Below are 22,653 nucleotides of genomic sequence, written 5' to 3'. Positions count from 1 at the left end.
TGGGTATGTTGGATGCTTTGACAATAAATGACTTTATTTTCTTCAAAGCACCTGGACGTTAATCATACCGGGGAGCAGGGGGAGCGGTGGGGGGCCGGGTGGCCCCGCGGCTGCAGGGGAGGGGCAGTGCCACCCTCCGGGCCACATCCTCCTTCCTTCCTGCCTGCCTGCCTGCCTTGGTTCTGCACCGTGTTTTATTCACCGTTTATTTCTCTCTCTCTTTTTCATCTCATCCTTCTCTTCATTTTGTCTTCCTTTCAGTTTTGTTTTGTTGTTGTTGTTTTTGTTTTGTGAGTTTTTGTTTTGTTTTTATTTGTTTTGTTTTTTATTTGTTTTGTTTTTTATTTGTTTTGTTTTTTAATTGTTTTGTTTTTTAATTTCTTTTCCTTCCTTCCTTCCTTCCTTCCTTCCTTCCTTCCTTCCTTCCTTCCTTCCTTCCTTCCTTCCTTCCTTCCTTCCTTCCTTCCTTCCTTCCTTCCTTCCCTCCTTCCTTCCCTCCTTCCTTCCCTCCTTCCTTCCTCTTCTTTCTCTCCTCCATTTTTCTGTCTCTCACTTTTCCCTTTCCTCTATTTCTTCCTTTTCCTTTTCTTTTTCCTTTTCCTTAACAGCCCTTCTCAGGCCTGCTCTTGCTCCCCGGCACACTCCTATCTTTGCTCCACATACCCACCTACCTCACCATTACCAGGAACCTTTATTGCCCCCCACAATTTGCAGGGCTGTGCATGGTCCCTGGCTCACAGGGTGGGGGGAGCCTGGGCTCTGGCAGGGCCCATGGGAGATGCACAGGTCCGGGGGTGATGGGGTCCAGAGGACTCCACCCCCATCCAAGGGTGTCCTGGGGCAGGGAGTGCTTCGTGGGTCCATGGGTGGGTCCCCTCTGCCCTGGTGCATTGTTGGGGTGATGGAACCACAACCTGGGAGGTCTCAGAATAGGGGGATCCTCCCCAAGCACAGAGGGACAGCCTGGTTCCATGGGCACTACCTGCACTGGGTGCATGTTATGTCAGAATCATGTACTTCAGGATGCAAGGGAGAGAACAAGCTGAAGGAGAAGTCTGGTGATGTTTCTAAAACCCATTTCCACATGCGGGCAGGTGTAACTCTGGCGGGCACTGTGTGCTGCCAGCACAAGGCTGTCTCTGTGGCTTGGTGAGTTGCCAGCAGATAAAATACCCAAAGCAGAGGTGTGCAAGGTGGAAGCCCAAGTCAGAGCTCGAGAGTCCTGAGACTTTGTGCAAATGAGGCTCAGGGTACCACCAGTGTCTGCCGTCATGTCTTTTGAAGTTTGCCATGAAGTACCTGGACCTTTTGCAAAGATTTTACAGCTCCAGGGGAAGCTGACTAGGGCTTCCGATAGTTCACACTTGAAAACACTGTATACTTTGAGCCTTCTTGTATCTTTCTGAGAAGAGCTCAGGCTAATAACCAGCAAGGGCCGTCCTGTACGACAGAAAATCACAGTTAGGTCTCTAATATGAAACTGGCTTCAGAGTCTGGAGGTTTCCCTCTATAAAGTACATTTTCCATTCTGATTACTCTTCCCCACACACTTGTAGACTGTGCTGGAGTCTCTCCCCCCTAGCTCTTAGCTGATGCTCTTAGCTCCATCAGTGTGCTTGCCCTTGAAAGTCAAAGTGTGCCGAACCCCAGAGACTGTACGAATAAACTCCAAACCTCATGACGTGCAAAACCGGCAAACCCAGTACCCTCTGCCTGCCACTCACTGCAATCAGATCACGCGTAGCTCCACCTGTTTGCAATTAACTGCGGGGCCGAGCCCGTATATATTCCCCAAGAGTGTTTCTTAAAGGCAGTAGGAGTCCTGGGGCTTCCTGCTCTAGAGGGGGGCTCCTGGAGGTTCCCAGCGTTGCTGTGCCGCAGTAATAGATGTTTTCCCGGTAGGTGGGGGGCGGTCCCAGTCCCCGCGGGGCTGCCGGGGGCGGCGCAGGGCGGGCGGGCACCGCCATCTAGCGGGGCCGCCGCCGGCCCGAGCTCGGCGGCAGTGGGGGGAGCGGAGAATGCTCGGCTGTCTCCATGGTTTTGCCTTCGGGGGTGCGAGGTGGTCTGGGCTCCCGCAGACGGAGCAGTCCTGGGGCTTCTTTTGAAGTTCAGTGCCTCGCTGGTGCCCGGGGAGGCTGATGAAGGAGGTACAAGTGATGCTCACCCCGGTTTTGTATAGTAACTCTGGGGTGTTTTTGGGTCTAGGTGCTGCTGGAGGGCTGCTGCTTCAACTCCTCTGGCACAGGTGACTGTTACAGCAGCTGGCTTACAGCTGTGGGGTCTCGGGCACATACAGTGTTTCTCAAATATTGTTAAAATACTTCATGGCCTCTCACAGCCAAGTGGCTGTGTGTGCTTCAGCAGTGGGCTGGGGGCGCTGTCTTGCTCTTGCAAGACACTGCTCTTCCATCTTTTCATTTTGACCCTGCCTGCAAACACAGCGCTAAGTCCCAGGGCTTTGCTCGTGGGGTCTGTTTGGGATATGGGGCACCTGCTTGCATAGTCAACCCCTTAAAAACCGGCTTACAGAACACACATGGTGCAGCAGGCACCCTGTGGCATTACTTGCACACAAAAGGCACACTGTTCATCTACATAATCACCAAAAAAATGTAAAGGACTTGTGGGCCAGAAAATTTAATCAAAGGTGTTAGTCTTTATTTTGATAAAATCTGATATCAGTATCAGAAGGGATAAATAAAACTTGAAACCTTACTGATGCTATCTGCACAAGCAGCATGCCAAGTAACAAGGGCAGGCAGCATGCTTGGGTATCATATTAAGGAGCGTGATGAGAGTTTCCCTCTGGTTGTTGGGGCTTAGGACTTGGCCACAGCAGGTGATTCACTCCCCAGAGCTGTGCTGGCTTTCCTCAGGGTCAGATTTGGGCTGTTGCCCAAATCCTGCTGTTTTATGACTTAACAGTGTTGTCACATGTGAAAAAAGAAGGAAATTAATCTTTCCTTTATTGTGGTGGTGTGTGGTGGTGGGATTTTTTTGTTGTTTCTTGGGGGGGGGTGGGTAATGTTTGTCTCTGCCTGTGGGCTAACACTGTGCTGCATCTCTGTGCCATGGCAAGCATGAGCAGATGTTGGTGCCTGTGGCAAGGCAGACACTGGCCATGCTATGGGACCTACCAGCTTTTGTCTGTGTGGGATCCTTTCCCAGCATTGCAGCCCAGAAAAGGCAGCACAGAAGTGGAGTTCAGGCATTTCCTGAGGAGAGAGCTGACCCTGAGCGCCCATATTTGAGCACGCAGCTGCATCTGTCTCTGAAACCCACACCATGAGGTGTGCCTTCAGTGTGCTGCAAAGGAGCAGGGTACCTTGAGAGTGAGGAAGGGCATCCTTTAGCTCCATCTTGTCCCAGCACTGCCAGGGGAGCCCATTGCCAGTTCTTGTGCTTGAGGTGAGGCTGCTCAGCCATGTTGCAAATAATAATAATTCCAACAAATGCTGATATTAATGCTGTTATCAGGGTGCAACAGGTAGGCTTGCAGCCCCAGTAGTTACTATCTGAAACCAGATCTGAATTGCATTTATTTTGTCAGTGATACGCACGGACAAAACTGCGGTTTGAGGTTTTTTGACTGTTTTTAATACACAAAGCAGCAATCAGGTGGCTACAGACAGCAGACCCACAGCTCACAAATATTTGGGCTGAAGTGAAGAGCCTGCCTTGGGGCCCAATCCTGCCCCCACTGAAGCCAGTGAGAGTTTAGTTTCTGGCTCCACGCAACAGCAGGTTCAGCTGTGGATTAGAATTTTTTTTAAGGTCTGGACAGAGGTGTCTGACCAAGGCTTCCATGAGGCTTGGCCCCCTCCCAGCTCCCCTGGAGCATCCCTCTACCTCCCCTCATTTTGTTTCACTGCAAGTGCTTGGTGCAGTGCCTGCATGCTGCATCTCAGCCTAGAGAGGTTGTCCAAAAATCTCTCTGCTGGGTTTTCTGCTAAGCATGAAGATGCAAAGCAGCATGCTAGCATGATGGAGGGACAAATGTGTGCTTCCTGGTTGCTGACACTATTTGCTGTGGTTGTTTATGAGTAGGCTGGGCTCCTGTTTTTAAGGAGTGTATTGCTAGTTAACCTGTAATTGGACAAGCTGTTAAAATTGAAAAATCAGCTATTAAGATTTCATTGTAAAACCCAGATCTTAAAAATGAGTTTTTCAGTTGTGGATATCTAAGAAAAGACTAAAATAGTAGTTTTGAAAACAGTACAAGTTATACAGTATTTGTTCTCTACCTTGGAGCCAAAACCAGACCCTGCTGTAAAGGTCTTATTTAGAAAAGATCTTACCAGGTGCATAAGGTATTGATGGTGGGTTTAAAACAAATACACACAAAAGGCAAAATGCATGAGGAAGGTGGCTGGACACTGCAAGAAGGCTGAGGCCAGGCTCTCCCCACTGGGTGTGGGCACTGCCATCCAGGAGCATGGCACTGCGTGTCTCCACGCCCTTGCCCTGGCACAGCCTGTGCCTGCAGCAATGGCCCCAGCAGAGCTTCACTTTCCCTGGGGACAGTACTGCAGCCCTGGGCACAGACACTTGCATGGTACCCAGAGGACTTCCTGTGTAAAAGGAGGAATCAAGGTGCTGTGTGTGTGTGTGTGGATGTGCAAATATATCTGGTGCCACGGATGTGGTTTGTCCTTTGGTACCAGATGCCCAGCAGAAATCCCTCTATATTGTTTGGGAGAAGGTATGGGCGTTTTGTCCTCTTTTAATGGGGTGTCCATCAGTGTCAGGGATGACTGCATGTGCTTGAGGGATGCACTGTTTCCTGTGTTGCTGGTAAGAGTGGGCAAGTGTGAGAGAGTTGCCCAAGGTGGCATGTAGAGGCTGTGGCACACCTGGGACCAGCCTGTGCCTGGGAACTGCCTAGTGTGTTCAGTGTAATGTTCACCTCCCATCTACACTGTTTACTCTATATTTTGTCTTAATAACCCACCTGGGTCCCCCACAGCACCTGGCTTATCATTTTAAATCAAGTCCATTTAATGCACGTGCTTCTTGTAACATGTTCTGCTTTCAGCTCTGTGCAAAGAGCTGCTCTGATGGCCAAGGCTTGCACCTTCCTCTGAGGAGTGGGGACATCTCCTGGAGGCATGTGCAGGGCTGTCCTGGAACCATGATGGGGGGGCAGCCACCCCTCACCTCCTGTTGCAAGTGAGTCTCAGGCCACAAATACCTATTGCAAAAGTTTTTTTGCAAGCTCCTGAGGGTGGTCCAGAGTAAGCTTCCCCAGGGAACCCTGTGTCTGCACAAACACAGGGACACAGGTCACTTGTCAGAACCCCAAGCAGTTCAATCCAGCATGCTACTACTCTACCACTGTGAAATAAACCCTGTGAGTGGAAAAAATAAGTGAGGTTAAAAACCTTGTGTGCTTTCCCCTTGAGGCCATCTGTTAGGACACTGCTATAGCCTGGTATGGCTCGACTTGGGGAAATCATACTCACATGTGCATCCCGCTGGAAACCAGGGGCTCCTACCAACACAGGTCTGGTGGAATGTGTGGCAGCTCAAGCACAGTAAGGGCTACAACTTAACACAAAAGCTTGTTGAACAGAGCTTCGCTAGCTTGTTTTATGTCTTGTCACATTTTGCATTGCATATTGTTAAGGAGCAATTAAAACAGCACTAAGCTCGCATTTGGAGGGGAGAGGGTATTCCTGCCATGGCAGAGCACTGCCCCATGTTACTCAGCAGATCAAACAGAGGTTCAGAAGAGCCCTTTTCCTTTTCAAACAAAAATTTCTGCACTTGAAATCCAACTTATCCTCTCTGTTTGTTAAAGGTTTTCTCTGTAATGAAGCCTTGAATAATTTAGGTGACATAACATTGGCATTAGGCTTCAGGAGCTGCTGGTGTGTATGTAAGGGCTGCTACTGCCAAAGGCAATTATGTTGGATTATTCCAGGAAGTTGCTATTACATGTACTTACTTATTTATTTAGAGTTAAACCTCTCTCTCTTTTTTTTTTTTTTTTTTTTTTTTTAAAACGTACTGTGTTATGCTACATGAGCACTTGGACTATTTGAAGTTACAGTTAATGCATCATGTTAATGAATAGATTCAAATTAAAGCAACCCAAGACTATGTAGCTCATGCCCAAAGGACAGTGTGGGAGTTTTCTTTCTTAAGGTTTCATTGTGAAGATGAATATATGCCACGTGCCATAAGGACGATACCTTGTGGGAGTGATTTCACTGTCTGATGTACATGTATGGAGCAAGTGCAGCTGGCTGGGCGATGACAGTGATAGGGGACGTGCGAGTCCCCAGAGGAGGGTGATGCCATCCTGCAGGAGCCCCCATCTCAGGCAGGACACTACCTCTCAGGCAGGGCATCCATGTCCTATCCCATAGCAGGGAAAAGTGGGCAGTGTGGCAGGTGAGCCCCAAAAGGGCTTGGCTGTCTCAAGGTGCTCTCCAGAAAGGTCTGTGAACATGCAGCACAGTGGAGTTGCTACCAACAGCAGGTCTAGAGGACCAGCTTGGGCAAGCCAATGTGACAGGTGTCACCTTCTTGGTAGCCTTTCCAATGGCCTCACCCTGTTGGAATTTAGGTTTTCAGGGATTTCTTTGAGGGGCGCAGGGGGGGATCTGGTCCCGAAGTGTGTGCGAGGAGGGGATACCTGCACCAGAAAAGCTGGTGAAAACTATGGAGATGGACCTTAGGGTCAAAATGTGGGAGGCTGGGCTGGCTGATTAACCTCTGGGCATCGCAGCTTTGGGTGGGCATCTCCCCCTGGGACTTGCATGTGTTTTCTCCCTGCTCCTGGGCTGTTGCTGTGCCCAGTTAGCCCCGTGATAAAGAGTATAAATGTTTTTACATTTACCTTAACTTCCAGTGGCAGAAATGGTTTATGGTCTTGTCGACCTGGATGGAGAACAAAGATTTCCCAGGGGCTGATCCTTGGCAGGTGCAGCCTTTAAAGCAAAATGCAAGAAGGGGAAATCCTCCTCAAGCTGTGTGACTATGCCTAAGTTGTGCTGATATATAAGGTCCAGTGCAAACATCATGGAAGAGGTTTATAGCCCGTTTAGGTCCTTGTCTTTCTGATGGATCCAGATTCAGAGCTAGTGTGTGCATCGAATTAAACAAGATTAGGTGGGTAAGGGGAAGTAACAGATTTTACCAGGCCAACCACTGCAGCTGATAGAAGTAAACAAGATTTTGAGTGCTCTGATCCTCCTTCAGGTATGTGTATCTATATATAGGGGTGTCTACACATACAGATATATGCACTTACATGTGTTTATATATATATCTGTGTATGCGTGTATATATATATATGTGTGTGTGCTGATAAATAGTTTGAAATCGCAGTTATGTTGTTGTGAGATCATTTCTGTTCACAGCAGATGGTGCCAAGTGTCAGTCAGGCTGGATATTGCCCCTTCAGTGTGTGTCCTTCCCTGTGCCCCTGACCTTCAGCTTCCTCTGAAGGCGAAGGTCACCCTCCAGCATGCCACCAGCTCTGCCTCCTTCCTGCTGAACCTGATCCCTGGGAGTGCAGTCTGGCTGAGCCTGCTGGCCAGAGCCGACCCCAGTGATAGCCACAGAGCGTTTTCTGGGTAGGGTTTAGGGAGGAAACACCGATTTGCAAGAGCAGTAAGGGCACATAGGTGCAGCGTTTGGGCTGTGTACCGAGGAAGGCAAGTTTGACAGATGTCAGCTTCCACAGAGGTGAGGTTTTCTTTGTAGCTTTAGAAGATGCAGAGGGAGCACTGAACAGTCCCCAGGCGCTCAAAAAAGCAGAATATGCTTGGTGCTGTACTGGGCCAACAAATGGGCTGTTGCTGCCAGATCTCCTACAACATGGTGCTGCATGGCAGTTGTATTTGTAATTGGGGAAAAAAATATGGCTGCTGGTGCTGGTGGGGCACTGGGCATGTGTCAGGGTTACTGGACCAGCGGTGGGAGGCCACGGGGCTGCCATGATCCCCTGCCTGGGAGCTGCAGGGGCTGTTGTGCATGAAGAGGAGCCAGTGCTTTCTTGCAAGCCATGACATGCTGTCAGGGAATTTATAGTAGTGGCAGCACTTGGACACCCAGTCCAGTACCCCCCAAGGGCTGCTCTCTAGGATCAGGCACAGCATGGCCACCTGATGCAGGAGGTAAAGCAGCTTTCCTGCTTGGGGTGCTGCCTCCAGCCCCCAAAACGGCTTTTGAGTCCCTTGCCTGGGGCTGAAGCTGTGCTGGCTTTGCAGCTGCTGGCTGTCGTCTCCCCACACCCCCGGACTGGGGGGTTGCAACCCAATCCCTTCCCAAGGGTTTTGCTGGGCCCCGCCGAGCCCCGTTGCCCAACCACGGGTGAAGCCGCTGACAAGGTATTTCTCGGCGGTAACCCGAGGCGCAGCCCCATCTCCTCCGTCTCGGCGGGGCGGACAAGTTAATTCCCCAGATTTATGCGCCCCCCGAGTCCCAGCATCTGCTGCGGGCGGGGGACGGAGGACGGCGCAGCCGGGGCAGGGGGTGCTCGTCGCTGCCGGGGCCGGGCACAGGTGCGGGGCCGCCGCCGCTTATAAATCCCCCGGTGGCGGGGAGGGGCGTCCCGGTTTCCCCTGCCGGGACTCCGCGGGATGCTGCGCCCTCCCTCCCGCCGGCAGCATGAGCCCGTCCTTTCTCCTCCTCCTCGCCCTCCTCGCCCTGCCCGCCCGCTCCCGGCGGGAGCAGGTGCCCGGCGGGGCGCAGCCGGGGCCGGCGGACCGCAACGCCCCTGCGCTTTCCTCCTCCTCCTCGGCGGCAAGGCCGAGTCGCTTCCCGCGGAGCCGCCCAGGGCGGCGGCGGGGCCGGCTGTACTGCCGGGTGGGCATCGGCTTCCACCTCCAGCTGCACCCCGACGGCCGGGTGGACGGCGCCCACGACGCCAGCCCGCTCAGTGAGTGCCCGGGGAGGGTGGTCGGGGGGCGTCTGGCCGTGCACTAGCACGTGGAGCAGCGGGGCACTTCCCTGGTGTGGCCACGGGGCTGTGGCACCTCCATGCCAGGGAAGTGGTGCTGAGGGTGCCCCTCTGGGGTGATAGAACCCCTTGCTCCCTGCTGCCTTCACCTGGGGTGAGCTGGGGCAGAGGCAGCCTCGGGAAAAGTGAATTGCAGTGCTGTCTGCTGTGGGAGGCTGGGTGATGTTGGGCATGTGGGGTACTGTGTCCCACTGCCTTTGGGTGGGCCACCACCCTGGGGAGCGGTGTGAACTCTGCCTTGCTCACTCTGGGAAGTGCCACTCTGTGGGGTTTGTCCACCTTTAGGAAATGAGTACAAGTGAATTGATGTGAAGGTATGAGGCTTGTGCTCCCACCACAACAACTCGCTGGAGTACTGGGTGGGAGGATGCTGCACAGGGCGCTCCCTTGTGCCCCTTTGCCATCATTTCCCCGTGTAACTTTTCTATCCTTCCCTCTGCATTTTCATTGTTCCAGCAAGGCAATAGGATGTATTCAGTTTAAAAATAGGACTGAGCTGACGTTCCCCTGAGAGAAAGCATTGCTAACTCATGGCTTATCCTTTGGGTCAGAGTTGCCGTGATCTCCTGTTAGAGGGAATGAAATGGCAAGCAGGGATGAAAAATTCTCTTAAAGAGCCTGGGGTGACCCTGGGAGTACGTGTGATTTCAGCTGCCAGTCCCATCACGGAGCAACAGCCAAATCTGACCTGGACTTATTCAGGCCCCGGTCTGTGCCATGGCCCCACAGAGGAGGGCAGCTGGTGGGCATGGATGCAGTGAAGCTGGAAATTGTGTTTGGGGTTTTGAGCAGTTTGCAATAGCAGGGGAGGAGCACTGTGTGTCCATTGCTGGGGAGGATGTTAAGGGTTGCAAAGGGAATGGATGAGAAAATGGGGCATTCAGGCCAGTGCTGTTTTGGGAGATGTGAGTTTGGAGGGGCTGCCTGTACTGTTCCCCCTAAGACAGAAGACATGTGGGGAAATGGTTTCACTCTTTGGAGCCGCGGCATGGTGTGCATCCGTCAGGACTCTCCTCTGTGAGATATGCACAGCCTTTGATGCTGCAGCAGTCTCACGGGGACTTGGATTATGTGAAGTTCATTCCTCTTTAATCTGAGATTTTCTCCTTGGAAAGTCACATGGGGTGACAGCATCACCAGCTCTGCACTTCAGAACAGAGCCAGCCCTGGCTAGGGGCATGTGCCAGAGAGGGAAGCTATGCAGGGGTATGTGCCATAAGGATCTGCTCCCTTCTCCCCTTTTTTTTTGGGAAAAGGTCAACTTTTGGCAGGAAAACTCCATCTTTGGCCCCTGGTAAACTGGGCTTGGCCCAGGACGCCTCAGTAAGTGTGGGGGAGTGGTGGCTGTGCTGGCTGGGAGACATCCTCCCCAAGGCCAGCAGGTTTTTTGGCCTGTCCTTGAGGACAGGGAATGTGCTGGAGAGGGTATGCACCTTTTTGCAGTGGGGTTGTACAACCCCATGCCTCTTGACAGCTGTTACTGCTGGGTCAGGTGGGGTGAGGAGGAGTGGACCACAAGGCCCCCCAAAGTTGTCCCCAGGCCCTCTGTACCAGGACCTGGGCACCTTCAGGAACTGCACTTTCTCCCTAAAATAAACATGGGAAGTGGTGATCCGATCCACCGGCCTCAGGGATTTAACAGCGGTTTCATGTTTGCTCTTGGCATGTTAATCCATGCAGCCCTTTGCTGGGGCCAGGAGAGATGCTCTCAGGGCTCCTCCCTCTGGGGCCACTGAGGCCACCCCAGGGCTGCAGCTGTGGGTAGCAATGCTTTTTTCCCAGGTGGCAAACAGAGCTGGTGCTGCAGCTGTTGAATGCATGAGGTCTCTGAAAACCAAGGGAGCTGAAGCGTGGATGACGGGTTGGAAGCACATGTTAGGGTTGTGGTGCTTACCCCGTCTCTCCCTGGCTGGCAGGACACTGGGGTATGTCTTCCTCCCTGCTGACACCCTTCATTTGCCATGGAGGTTACCATGCTGTCTGGGGAGATGAAATGTGTTGGTGCTATTGCTAAATGATGCTCAGAGGTCGAAGCTCTTCTGTAAGATGAGTCATGCACACCCTGCTGAGGGCTAGAGCACGATCCTTCTCAGAAAATAACCATTTGAGGAGGAAAAAGGCTTGTTTTTTCACAGCTGGGCTGTGTAGCACCTGGCTCCCCAAATCCTGCTTTTAGGAGGAGCCTAAAAAAACATTATTGGTACCTTTAGCCCAAAATTGTGTGTGTCACACTTTTATTTTCAGAGTCTGGTGCATACAGGGAGGAGGACAGGCAAAAACTGATCTCAGCAGGCTGGCTGTAAGGCACAAGGGTCTTTCTTTTCCCTTGGCTGCTTTTCCCACGCTAGAGAGATATTTCCCCAGGTGTGAAATTGCTCTATTGCAGCTGACTCAGAAATTGTCCTCTAACACACAGTTTCTAAAATTTAGAAAACAAACCAAAACAACACCCCTCCAAACCACAAAACCTCAAAATCCAAACAACCCCTCCCCCTCCCAAAAAAGAAGCCAGACCCAAATCCCAAAAAACCACAAACAAACAAAAAAACCCACCACCACCACAAACCAGCCCACAGCCATTGAGGAGTAAACGCAGAGCTCTTTGTGGGGTTGAGTGTGAGTGCTGCGTGGAAAAAGGGAGCCAAAGGGCAGGGTCTTGTGGAGAGGAAATGCAAAAGTATGCGACTTTTTTTTTTTTTTCTTTGTCACACCAATGTGAAAAGAACTGTGATTTATTCTGGGATTTCTGTCATCCTAGGTGTTTTGGAAATATTTGCTGTGTCTCAGGGGATTGTAGGAATACGAGGAGTTTTCAGCAACAAATTTTTAGCGATGTCAAAAAAAGGAAAACTCCATGCAAGTGTAAGTAACCCCCCCACTTACCAGTATGTATTGTTTGTTAAAGGCCTTGTGACAACTTCACATGCACATGGCAGCAGTGCTCCCAGGTAGCACTTTGGCTGCTGGGAGGGCTCTGTGCTGCTGGGTGGCATCAGAACTGTGCATTCAGATAGGGGACAGGTGGACCTGAAATCCCTAAAGCCCACGTCTTACTGCATTTAACCAAGAAAAGTGGCGCTTTTTTTTTTTGAGTTGGATATTTGCATCAAAAGTACTTGTTCTTTGAGCATTGCTAGTTTATTTTTAGCAACTTCTGCAGCATATCACGCAGACGGTTTTAGCCAAATGTCTCCTGGAGAGCGGCATGCGTAGTGCCGGCAGCTCATATGTGCCCGTTCGCGCATGGGGAAGGGACTGCGGTGCTGGTATTTTGGCTGGGTTCACCCTGGGTGCATGTCAATGGGGGTGAACCAGCCCCAGTGAGAGCATAGAGCTGTACCCAGGTTTTCAAGGAGGTGAAGTCCAGCCTGTGTGGGAGTATTGCAGCTAGCTTGGAAAAATCCCAGTAACTCTTGTTTCTGCAGGTTGTTTTCGGGAAGGTTTGGGTTTCCTGCAGGTCTATTTGTACTTTTTCCAGACTTTTTGCATTGAATGAACCCTGTAAGTTGGTTTCACTTCTTTTTTCAAGTTAAAGGTGCTGCTTCCCAATTTTTTCTTTAGCTCTAGAGACCACTTAAAGAAATGAAAATAACTGCTCTGCTTACATGAAAGTTCTTTGCTTTCAAAAGTGTGTATAAATGCAAAACCCAAAGAAGGGGATTTTTAGTGCAGCATCTTGGATGATCTGTCACCCAAGTTTGTTCCCAGGGATCCTGTTCAGGGCTGATAGTCTGGAAGAGGGAAAAGCAAATTGCCTACCTTGTGATTATGAGGCAAACCTCATGGTTGTGAAGTGGATGTTACTGATGTGCTTATACTGCCCGAGTCTGCAAATTGCCTTCAGGTGAGATTTATGAACTCTCCTTTCTTTCCCTTGAGTCTTATTGGAGTGTTATTCCTGCAACCTAATGATGCCTAAAGGGTGAGAACACAGTTGCATATTTTAGGAAACAAAATAGGAGTGGGAAGTGTCTGGGATAAAGGGAGAATGGCTGTATGGAGGAAAACATGGGGGAAGGAGGTGGGGCAGGACAAGGACAGAGCAGGGGAGGAGCAGAGGGAAGGTAAAGGAAGGAGAGGAGAGCAAGGCAGGGGGTGTGGAGCGTGATCCTCGGACCTTCCAGAGCCTCCCCTCCCTCACAGCGTACAATGAGCCCTTATTTGAGCTGAAGCCTTGATTTATGCCCCGACACAGGCAGAAATTAAATCAAACCTCATTGGTGTATGGTTAATTGTCACCACACAAAGGGCAATGCTGGAGAGGGACCTCAATTAGGCGGGTCAGAGCCAGGGGTTAGGACACGTGATGCCCCACTCGGATGAAAGCCGTGAATTTGTAGAAACTTGACCCAAATGTCTAAAGATTGCTGGGCTAAATAACGCCAATAATGCAACCCCAGCATCTGTTGTTCTTTCCTGTCTTGGCAGGATAAAGTTATTTCATGGCCTAATGAGTTTTGAGTAGTACAAAGTGAGTCCTGTGCCTGTCACTCAGGGCAGAGCTTTGATATGGGAGTCACGCTGGTGCCTTTGTGCTGAACTGCAGATAAAAGTCATTCCTGCAGGGATTCGGGCTCCTTCGAAACTGGCTCATGGGGCCCTGTTTTATTCAAGCTTGGTGCTTTATAGCAGCCCTTTTTTCCCTTTTTTTTTTTTTATTGACATCAACTTAATTAAATTACCAAGTGGTTCATTTTTAGAGCCACCAGCCTCAGAAACTGACAGTAATCCCGGCAATTATCAGTTGCATGCACAGATGGCTTCTTCCTTGTTGTTAAATCCTTGGTCCTATATTTGTACATTTTTAGCCTGAATCAGGCAGGAGTGGGTTTGGTATTGGTCTTGGGAGGGTCCAGCAGGAACCTCAAAGGTGAGACTTGTCCACAGGGGTCTTAAGTAATTTTTCTTTCTCAGGAGTTGTTCAGAGTCGACCAAATGCTGTGGTCCTTGCGTGGGCAAATCTTCATTGAACTGAATTTTGAAGTCTGACTTCAAGATGGCTCTTTACTATTGTATCTGGAGTTGCTGCAGAGCAGATCTGACCGCTGGCCAGTGCATGGTGCTGCGCTGCCTGCTCTCTGCTGAGAAAAATGGCTCTTTTTCCCTGGCTGAAATGGTGCGATTGCTGATTTGAGAAGCTGGGACACGGGGGAAACCTGTCAGAGTGATGGTGAACCAACAGCTGATGTGCTTCCCGCTGTGCTTTGCAGTCTGGAGGGGAAGGCTTCCCTCCACATGCGCTGGCTGCAGGCTTCCTTGTTCCCCCACACCACTGACAGGAGCAGCCCATGGCATTCCACTGCATCCCCAGTTTGGAACACTCAAACTTCCCCAAATTTCACTTTGGAGGGGATTCTACTCCAGCTGTTAGGGAGCAGTTCCCCCCAAACCAATATGAGCAGGAACTTTACCTGTCATGCTCCAGATGGGGACCTGGACAGCCTTCTTACTGCCACCTCCCTTTGTGGGGTGGCATTGCCCAAAAAATGCTGGGTCAGATTGAAAAAATTAATTCAGTTTACCCATGAGAAAAGCAGTGGTGATCTTGCCCATCTGTTCAGGAATTTGTATGAGCAAGGGCATGAGCATCTTCTCCTATTTACAACAGCATTTGCAGTGCCTGCTCGAGCAGATTTCAACAGTGCATCCTTGGCCACAGCCAGCCGTGATGCCTGGGCCAAGGCAGCCAGCTTTGTCTCAAATGCCAAAAATGTTCTTGCTGTTTGCCTAAATCCCATTGGGAAGCATAGGTCCTGTTTCAGGGCTGTTTGCACTGAGCATCCTTTCAGGAGCACATCAGCCCCTTGGTCAGTCCTAAAACCTCCCCATGTAAAGGCTGATGCACAGGTGTCTTGGCCGAGCACTACTGTGTGTGTCGAGGATTGAGGGTAACAAGGGGTCAGCAAAGCTTTGCATTATGAAGGTGTATACTCATACATGGATGATGCAGCATTATAGATTTATAAAAGATGGGGAAACCAAAAAGGAGTCATCAAGATGATGTTTCTTTCAAGTGAAGAGCAAAAGGAAACTTAATTCAAAGTGTTATGGGGGAAAAAAATGAATTGCAGGTTGGGGACTCTGTCAATTGTGTTGTACAACTCAGCTTCTCCACTTAAATTAGGAGTTCAAAACCAATCCCAGTCAAATAGGCCTTCTGTGTGGTTTTATAGCAATGCTTGGCGGCTTTGTCTTGTTCTCCTGTGCTGCAGATTTTGAAGCTAGAAAGCTCAGCATCCCTTTGACGTCAATAGTTTGAAGGGTTGCTTTGCAATCAGACTGGTGCACCAGGCATCACTGGAGAAGCTATCAGAACACCAGGTAACACGCCTGTGATCAGATTGAAGCGTGGCAAAGGATTTCAGGAGGACTGCTGGAGGACACAGCCAGGTATCACAGTGCTGTGGACACATAGCTGGGGCATTATGGCTCTGGCTTTGTACTTCTGAGTGTTGTGGTATTTTTTCTTCCCCTCCTTGGGAACAATAAGCAGCTGTTCTGGGCAGTATTCACTTTGTCCTCTAAGGCAATGGGCGATAGCTAGCGTTTCGTGCTTTCCCTGGTGTCAGGATTTGCCTAACACACATTTTATTTTCTGCCGGCAGTGTGACCGTCCCCCATGTGCCTGCTCACTAGGCAGGCCCTTGCTCTGCTTCTTTATCCATCCGCAGAAAAATGCTTTATTTTCTTGGGGTGGCTTGTCTCAGGGTGGAGCTGGGGGGCTGCGTCACTTTGGCCTGAGTGGGAGCTGGTGCCAAACCTTTTCTCATCCCATGGGCTGGGCATTAGTGCTGGCTGTGACCCAGCATCCCTGCAAGGATATCACTATTTCACTGGAGTTGTTCTCATGGGTGCAAATCTGTGCCAGTGGATCTGATGTTTTAGGGAGCGATGTCTTATCTCTTTGTGTCAGGAGAAGTCTTTCCCCTCAGCCATGTGGGAGTCAGTGAAGCCGCCCTGTTTATAAGAGGCGATGTTCTTTGGCTGCAAGTAATTTCTTCAGGTTATTAAGGGACAAAATGCCCCAAGTTCATTTAAGATGAAGAAAGAAAAAAAGAAAAAATCCAATCCAATCAAACCCATGTTCAGTGAAGCAATGAAAATATGCATGCAAATTGCCTTTCCAGATTATTAAGTGACGATTTGGTGCCAAAGCAAGGGGTGTAAGGGCAGGAATGGAGATGGAGCGGAGGCTCAACCCAGGGGTCCTCAGTGAGGTTGCTGCACAAGGGCTATGGAGCCTTGTCCTCCCTCCTGTGGGTGGGAAGGGCAAGAGGAGAGCTGAGGTGGGAAGGGCGGCGCTGGGGCAGGCCAAGGCTCTCACAGCCTGTTTTTTGTCTCAAAGAAAGTCCAAAACTGGGTGCTAAGCGGCCACTGAAAGTACCTGTGTTCAGAGGTGTTCCAAATTGTAGGGTGCCTGCTGGCCTCAGAGTGGGTTTCCTGAGTGCCTCTGTGCTGCTGCTTGCCCCTTTGGACTTGGTTTGGGAGACTTAAAAATCCATGAAGCATGGCATGGGATGGGTAAAAGAAGCCCTTTGCTAATGGTGCACTCTGGCTCTCTGTCCCTGCAGGCCCGGTTCACGGCGGACTGCCACTTTCGGGAGCGCTTCCAGGAGAACAGCTACAACACCTATGCCTCGGCTGTGCACCGCAGCCCGCGGTCGGGCCGTGAGTGGTATGTGGCACTCAACAAGCGGGGCAAAGCCAAACGCGGCTGCAGCCCCCGTGCCAGACCCCAGCATGTCTCCACACACTTCCTCCCCCGATTTCGGCAGCCTCAGCCTCCTGAGCTCGCCTTCACCGTCACCCTTCCCGAAAAGAAGCCCCCACCGCCAAAACTGAAGGTTGCCCCATTGCCACCTCGAAAAAGCCCTGGCCTTGTCAAGTACCGTCTGAAGTTTCGCTTTGGGTAGCTGCACCATGATGGGGATGCCAGCATGGGAGAGACCGGACACTTGGGTGGCTTTTCGGGGGTGACCCTGCGGGACACCTGCATCCCTTCTCCCTGGATAGACATGGGGAGGCTCCAGGCAGCGGTGCTGGACTTGTGGTTTTCTCTTCATCCTGTAAATCAGATGGCACTCTTGGAGGTGTGCACTGGGACAACATAATTTGGGCTTTCCAAAGAGTATTTCCTGTGGTGAACAGAAAACACTTTATGGATTTTGGGTTAATTTTCTGTTGTTGAAAGAAGCAGAAAGGTACCTCTATGGCAAACATATTTTCTTACCTTATTTTCACTAGTGACTCTTCTGACAATCATTTTCATACAAGAGATATGTTTGGAGCCAACCTATTAAGTGCTTTTTTTGTTTTGTTTTGTTGGGGTTTTTTTGCGTCTCCTTTTTGCTGCACTTTTTTCTTCCAACCATACCTCAGACATCCAGGTCCGCCCCTTCCCCTTTGCTTACAAACCAGCTCCTCGATTCCACAACAAAATAACAAGACCAAGCCCAACAAATTCATTCACCTTACCATCTGCGGTGCAAGAAGGTCTTAAAACTCTTTGTTGGCAATAATACAGACAGATAGTTTTGTGGTTTGGTTTTTTTTAAGGCTTGCAGACTTGGGGAGAGTGGCTGTTTGCAGCCCCGCAGCCGTGCTCCTGGTGATCTCTCTTGCTCTTTCCTGGACAGCTGGATGAGTGAGTCTCCTTCTGTCCATCAAAGTATTGCTTCAATATCTATGTTTAAAATACCTCTGTCCTGGCCCCGTGGCATTCCTGCTAGTGCCAGGAGGGAACCGCGCCGATAGCCCTCCCTGGCTGGTGGCCGGGGGGAGCCACTCCAAGCCACTGCTCCCTGGAGATGGGGACATGTTTGCTAGGAGGAGCCCACTGGTTTATTCTGACAGTTTGTGCTGCTGATTTGTTATTCACTTGGGTGTGGGAGGGGAAGGTTTTCGTTTTATAGCAGCTGTAGCAATGTGGCAATAAACGCTGTTACAGCTACTTGTATCTTCAGAAGTTTTTTTCCCCACCCAGGCTGTCCTATGGTCCTGACCATAGAATTGTATTTCCGTCATGGTGTTACCTGTGGAGCAATTGTGCGTGTGGAGTTTTTAGTCAGCATTTAGCTGTGTTGTGTACGTACAGAAAATGGTAGCATTGAACCTCACTGGTTAAGCCTTAATAGGAGCCCAGGCAGGCTCATGTCAGAAAACCCCCTTCTGGCTTGAGCCCTCCTAGTCTTCTAGTTGTCGATTAGCAATAACTGTTGAACCTTTTCTTAAAATCTGATCATCATACAAAACATTATTCCCATTTAAAGTGAGGTTCTTCACCCATTGTTCTTCTGGGCAGCCTCTGTCCAGATGCATCAGCTCCAAGTGGCAACAAATGATTTTTGTACAAGGGTGTGAGTTCCACATACAGGGATGGACGGTGATGCCAGAATAAAGTATAACCATGCTTCATTTTATAAAATAGTTGTGTAATCTTTTGCCTATCTGCTGTCCGTGCTTTTTTTTTTTTTTTCTTCCCCTGAAGGTGAAAAACGAACACTGCTAAATTAGCCGCTACGCATGTTTTTGTCAGTGGGTTTGGCCAACATGGTATCAAGTGACAGGATGGAGTGGAGCAAAATTGGTGCATGCGCTTCCTTTGTGTTATACGCTCTGCATGCTTTGTGCTGAGACAAACCTCCTGATCACTTTTCTGGTGCAGTTGTTTGGGCTTGAGTAATGGCAGGGGAGTGAAAGCCAAACACAGGGTATTCTGCACCCCTGCCATTTCCAGTGAGAAAGCCTGACCACAAATTTAAAAAAATTCAAATAATATTGCTTATCTGCTGTTCAGCAGTCAGACACAATTAGGTGTAATTAATGTTCAGTGAAGCATGGGGCCACATAAATGAACTAATTGAATGAAAACATTTTCAGGAGCCTCCTCAGAGGGTGCCAGCCTCAGCCCTGCGTGCTTGTGCCCAGGGTGGGTACCTGGAGTTCCCTGGGCAGGTAAGAGAAGGGCAAATGTGCTGGTTCCTGGCTGCCACTGCTTTCCATCATAGGGAAAATGTATTTTTTAACTCTTATTTTTAGGAAAATTCTTATTGATAACTAGCCTGTATGACAAAAAAAATGCTTGGATCACTGTATTTCTGGGCAAAACCTGATCCCGAACTGAGCTGTGATGGCAGCAGAAAGTGTTTGCTATAGCAACTACTGGGAAATACAGCTTCCTCTGTTGTGGTTGCAGGGAGGGACAGAAGTGTAGGGGGCCATGCTTTGGGCATGTCACCCTTGTGATTCACCCAGGGATGGAGGAGTGGTGCTGGTGATGGGTTTTACCCCCATCAGCAAGCCCTGTGCTTGGAGGGGATGAAGCGCTGGGTGGTGTCATCTTGTGCTTGTGGGTCTGTTTGTGATGTGTTTCTTGTGATGCCCTTTGCTGTTCCTGCCGAGAAGAAGCGGAACATTTCTCATGTTTCAGAGCTGTTGGGTGAAATTTAGCAGGCAAGGACTGGGAAGGGCTGAAAGGCATGCAGGCGCATTCCCCTCTCACACCCTACATCCCAAGGGATGTGTGGGCTGTAGCGCTGCATGTTGAGGGCTGCTGCTGAAAAACTGATATTTTACTTGGGATTTCTGGCAGCTAGGAGCAGGCCCGGGAAGCTCCTGGGGGAGGCTGGTGCTTTAATGTTACAGTAATTATTTAAATGCAATTGCGCTATTGTAATGGAGGTCTGTGCTGCAGCAGGCAGCAGCCTGCTCACAGTTTCAGCAGAGCCTAATGCAAGTTAATTGAAATGGCATGGACTGACAAACCCTGCCTGTTCCTTTCTGGCCACTCTTCTGCAAGGAAATTAAATAGGTTTGCTTACTGGGAGAAGACTGACAGCATTGAAAAATGGGTAAATATCTCTGCTAAATTTAAACATAGCCTGTGGACAACTTAAGAGACTATTCATGAGTAAAGGTAACTTTTTCAGTGTGTTAAGTTTTTTGCATCTCTGAAGTGGTTTTGCTATTAGCTTACCTTTATTTACAGCTGTTGATTGCACTTAAATGTTTTTGGCTACTGCTTTTCCAAGCAGTGCAGAGGCCACATTGCACAGGCCAGATGCTCTCTGAGCAGGATGAGGAGCCCAAAACATGGGGCAGAAGGCCAGAGCCTTCTGCCATCCTTCTCCCAAGGCAAGGGCAAACTTCCACTGCACTTCAGCTGATGGGGTTTTACCATGAGAAAGGATGTGAGACCAAAACGCTTTTCTTCGTATTCCATGCCTGTTCACAGAACTTGGTCTTCCATACTGGTGGGAGTATTGCTTCTGACTTCAGGGAGGGAAAATTGCTATGACAGTCCAGAAAAAGAAGAAAGCTTTGCAGCTTGAAAGACATAAACTTTCTGTGAGCCACTTCTGTTTCATCCAAGTGGATTTATCATCTTGGCTTCAACAGCAACAGCACTAATTGCTGCACTCTTTAGCATATTTTTATATTTATTTTACATAAAAGCTCTTCATATTGCCTTTAAATCTTGTTGCACATGGAGCAAAAATCTGCTGGGAAAATCAAGGTCGGGGGAGCTTTCCTATCCCTCTTTTTGGGGTGCTGAGGGTACCATGGTGTGTCAGGGAAGAAGTTCTACATTTCAGGATCACAGGGAGGTCTGCCTGCTGGAATTAAGTGTGGCGGGGGTGGTGGTTTGCATCTGCCTGCCCAGTGGCCTTGGGTGAGGGACCAGAGGCCTTTAAAGAAATTTTAATCATGGAGCAGGCTCAGAGCAGGGCTGGTACAAGCCTGGCAGCACACAAGTGGTGAGAGAGCTGGGTCGTATGAAGATAACACAGATGTATGAAGTTAACCATTGTCAGATGTTAGCATGATGCCTCTGAGCTCTCTGTCAGCAAGGCTAAAAATGGTGCCACTGCACAACGTGTATCAATACCTAAAATTTGCCCTTTTTTTCCCCACTTCCATTTGCTTTCTGAGTAATCTTTTCCTGCAGGCTTTCCAGATCTAAAGTCTCAGATGTTGTGACTAGGCAAAGTATTGCACGGAGAGAGATGTGGTGCCTCTGTAAATGCACCTCAAAGTGTGACGTTAGCAAGTGTTAAAACAAATATAAAGACATGCCTTGCTGTCACCTGCCTTTGCAAAGGGTCCTAGTATGGCTTCATTTCCCCTGCTTCGAAGGGGGATGACCAAAAAAACTCTGCACTGGAACAGTGGCCTAAAACTAGGCAACCACATGTCTTAAAAAATCAGTGTATGAGGTGCAGCATAGTGGGCTTCTGGAGGTTTCCAGCAAAGGCTGCATGTGCTTGCATTAACAGGGCAGGGAGGGAAATAGGGGTGCAGGATAAATTGGTTTTCCCACTTTCATTTGCTTTTGCATGTCCTGTGGCTGCACTGCTTGGCAGTGACACCTCGGTTCCAGTCTCTTTTGCCCCATGCAATGCTGCAGTAGAGGCTGGACACCAGCTGCCGTACCCTAACGCCCAACGGCAGGGTGCCCAGCTTTCACCACTCTGATGTGCAGCGCCAACTCTTCCCCTCTCCCTTCCTCCCGCGAAAAAGAAAATTCTCCAAAGCAAAAACCCAAGCAGCATCCACTTCCCGCTCCCCGGAGGGGGTACACGCTGCCGTGACCCGGTGGGGTTTTCCAGGGAGAATGTATGTGTTGCCGAGATCCCCCTGCCTGCAACTCCACGGCCCGGGGAACGCCGCGCGCGAGCGCTGATTGGGCGGGACTGGGCGGCACGTGCGGTCCGTTATTGGGCGGGACTGGGCGGTCCGTTACCACGGACGCGGTCGCAGCGGGCGGAATGGCGGCGGCCGCGCCCTCCGCGCTGTCCTTCCGCACCTACGAAGAGTACCTGGAGTCGCAGTTGACGGCGTTGGACATGTACTATCTGGAGGTCAGTGGGAGGCGGGACGCTGTTTCAGTGCTGCCCGCTGGGTCCAGGTCTCCCCCGGTGTGCCCGTGGTGGGGAAGGTCCCTGCGTGGGCCGCGGGCCTGGGCTCTGGGAGGAAGCAGTCGCAGTGGGAGAGGTCTGAATTTTTGCCGTGGCAGGTCATTAATTAGCTCCTGAGGGGAGTCAGACACGTTGTTACCTTGTGAAGCTTTCTGTGCTCGTTAACTGCAACTATCTCATTAATAAAACCCACATCCTCAGGGAATGAACTGGCCTGCTTCCCCCTGCACAAACTATCTCCACAGAAAAGTGGCGCAGCTCTCACATACAGATTGACCCCCTGTAACTGTGCTGAAGTCAGTGAACAGTGTGATGGCTGTGAAGCAGGGGGACATGCAGTGGCGTTTGTGTGTGGCTGGCCTGACAGACTGAGTGGGGCTAGCTGAAGCAGTGGTCTGCTCATGAGAAAGCTTTGAGGTGCAGGTCTGGACTACAAAGCCTTTCATGCAAAGAGCTGTTTGGTTTGTAGTGTTTACTGTTGATACTTACCCAGAGAAACAAAATGTGGCAACAAAGATCCTGTCTGTCTAGAGGTATGAGATGAAGACGGTAGGGCTGGCTTTGACATATAAAGGCGGCTTCAAGTTAGCACTGGCTTGATTGTTAACCAAAACTGGGAAGATCTTGCATGGGTCCGTTGCTTACTAACCATGATTTTTAGGCTGAATCATTCCAAGGGATGTGTATAGTTGAACAAGTCACATCACAATGATATTTGAAGGGTGCTGACTACTAAAATTTTGACCTCTAAAAATGATAGTGCAC

The 22,653-nt window shown here is 50.0% G+C and overlaps 2 protein-coding genes across 2 annotated transcripts in view; both read left to right on the top strand.

Annotated features, from left to right (window-relative positions):
* Positions 1-8,619: 8,619 nt before the first annotated feature.
* FGF5 (fibroblast growth factor 5) lies at positions 8,620-16,884 on the top strand (the record flags this gene model as incomplete). The annotated part of the gene is made up of 3 exons (XM_082050785.1): positions 8,620-8,890; positions 11,730-11,833; positions 16,543-16,884. 3 exons carry the CDS (start codon positions 8,620-8,622, stop codon positions 16,882-16,884), a joined length of 717 nt encoding a protein of 238 aa, XP_081906911.1.
* A 4,854-nt stretch (positions 16,885-21,738) lies between these two features.
* The window catches only part of CFAP299 (cilia and flagella associated protein 299), a gene marked incomplete at its 5' end in the record, with an annotated part of 227,455 nt that continues 226,540 nt past the window's right edge, over positions 21,739-22,653 (top strand). Inside the window, one exon of the mRNA XM_082051216.1 lies at positions 21,739-21,831. Coding sequence (XP_081907342.1) covers positions 21,739-21,831 — 93 coding nt within the window. The remainder of the gene's footprint in view (positions 21,832-22,653) is intronic.

The sequence above is a fragment of the Streptopelia decaocto genome (assembly GCF_964273445.1).
Source record: "Streptopelia decaocto genome assembly, chromosome: 4".
NCBI lineage: Eukaryota > Metazoa > Chordata > Aves > Columbiformes > Columbidae > Streptopelia > Streptopelia decaocto.
This window is presented reverse-complemented; position numbering and strand designations above follow the sequence as displayed.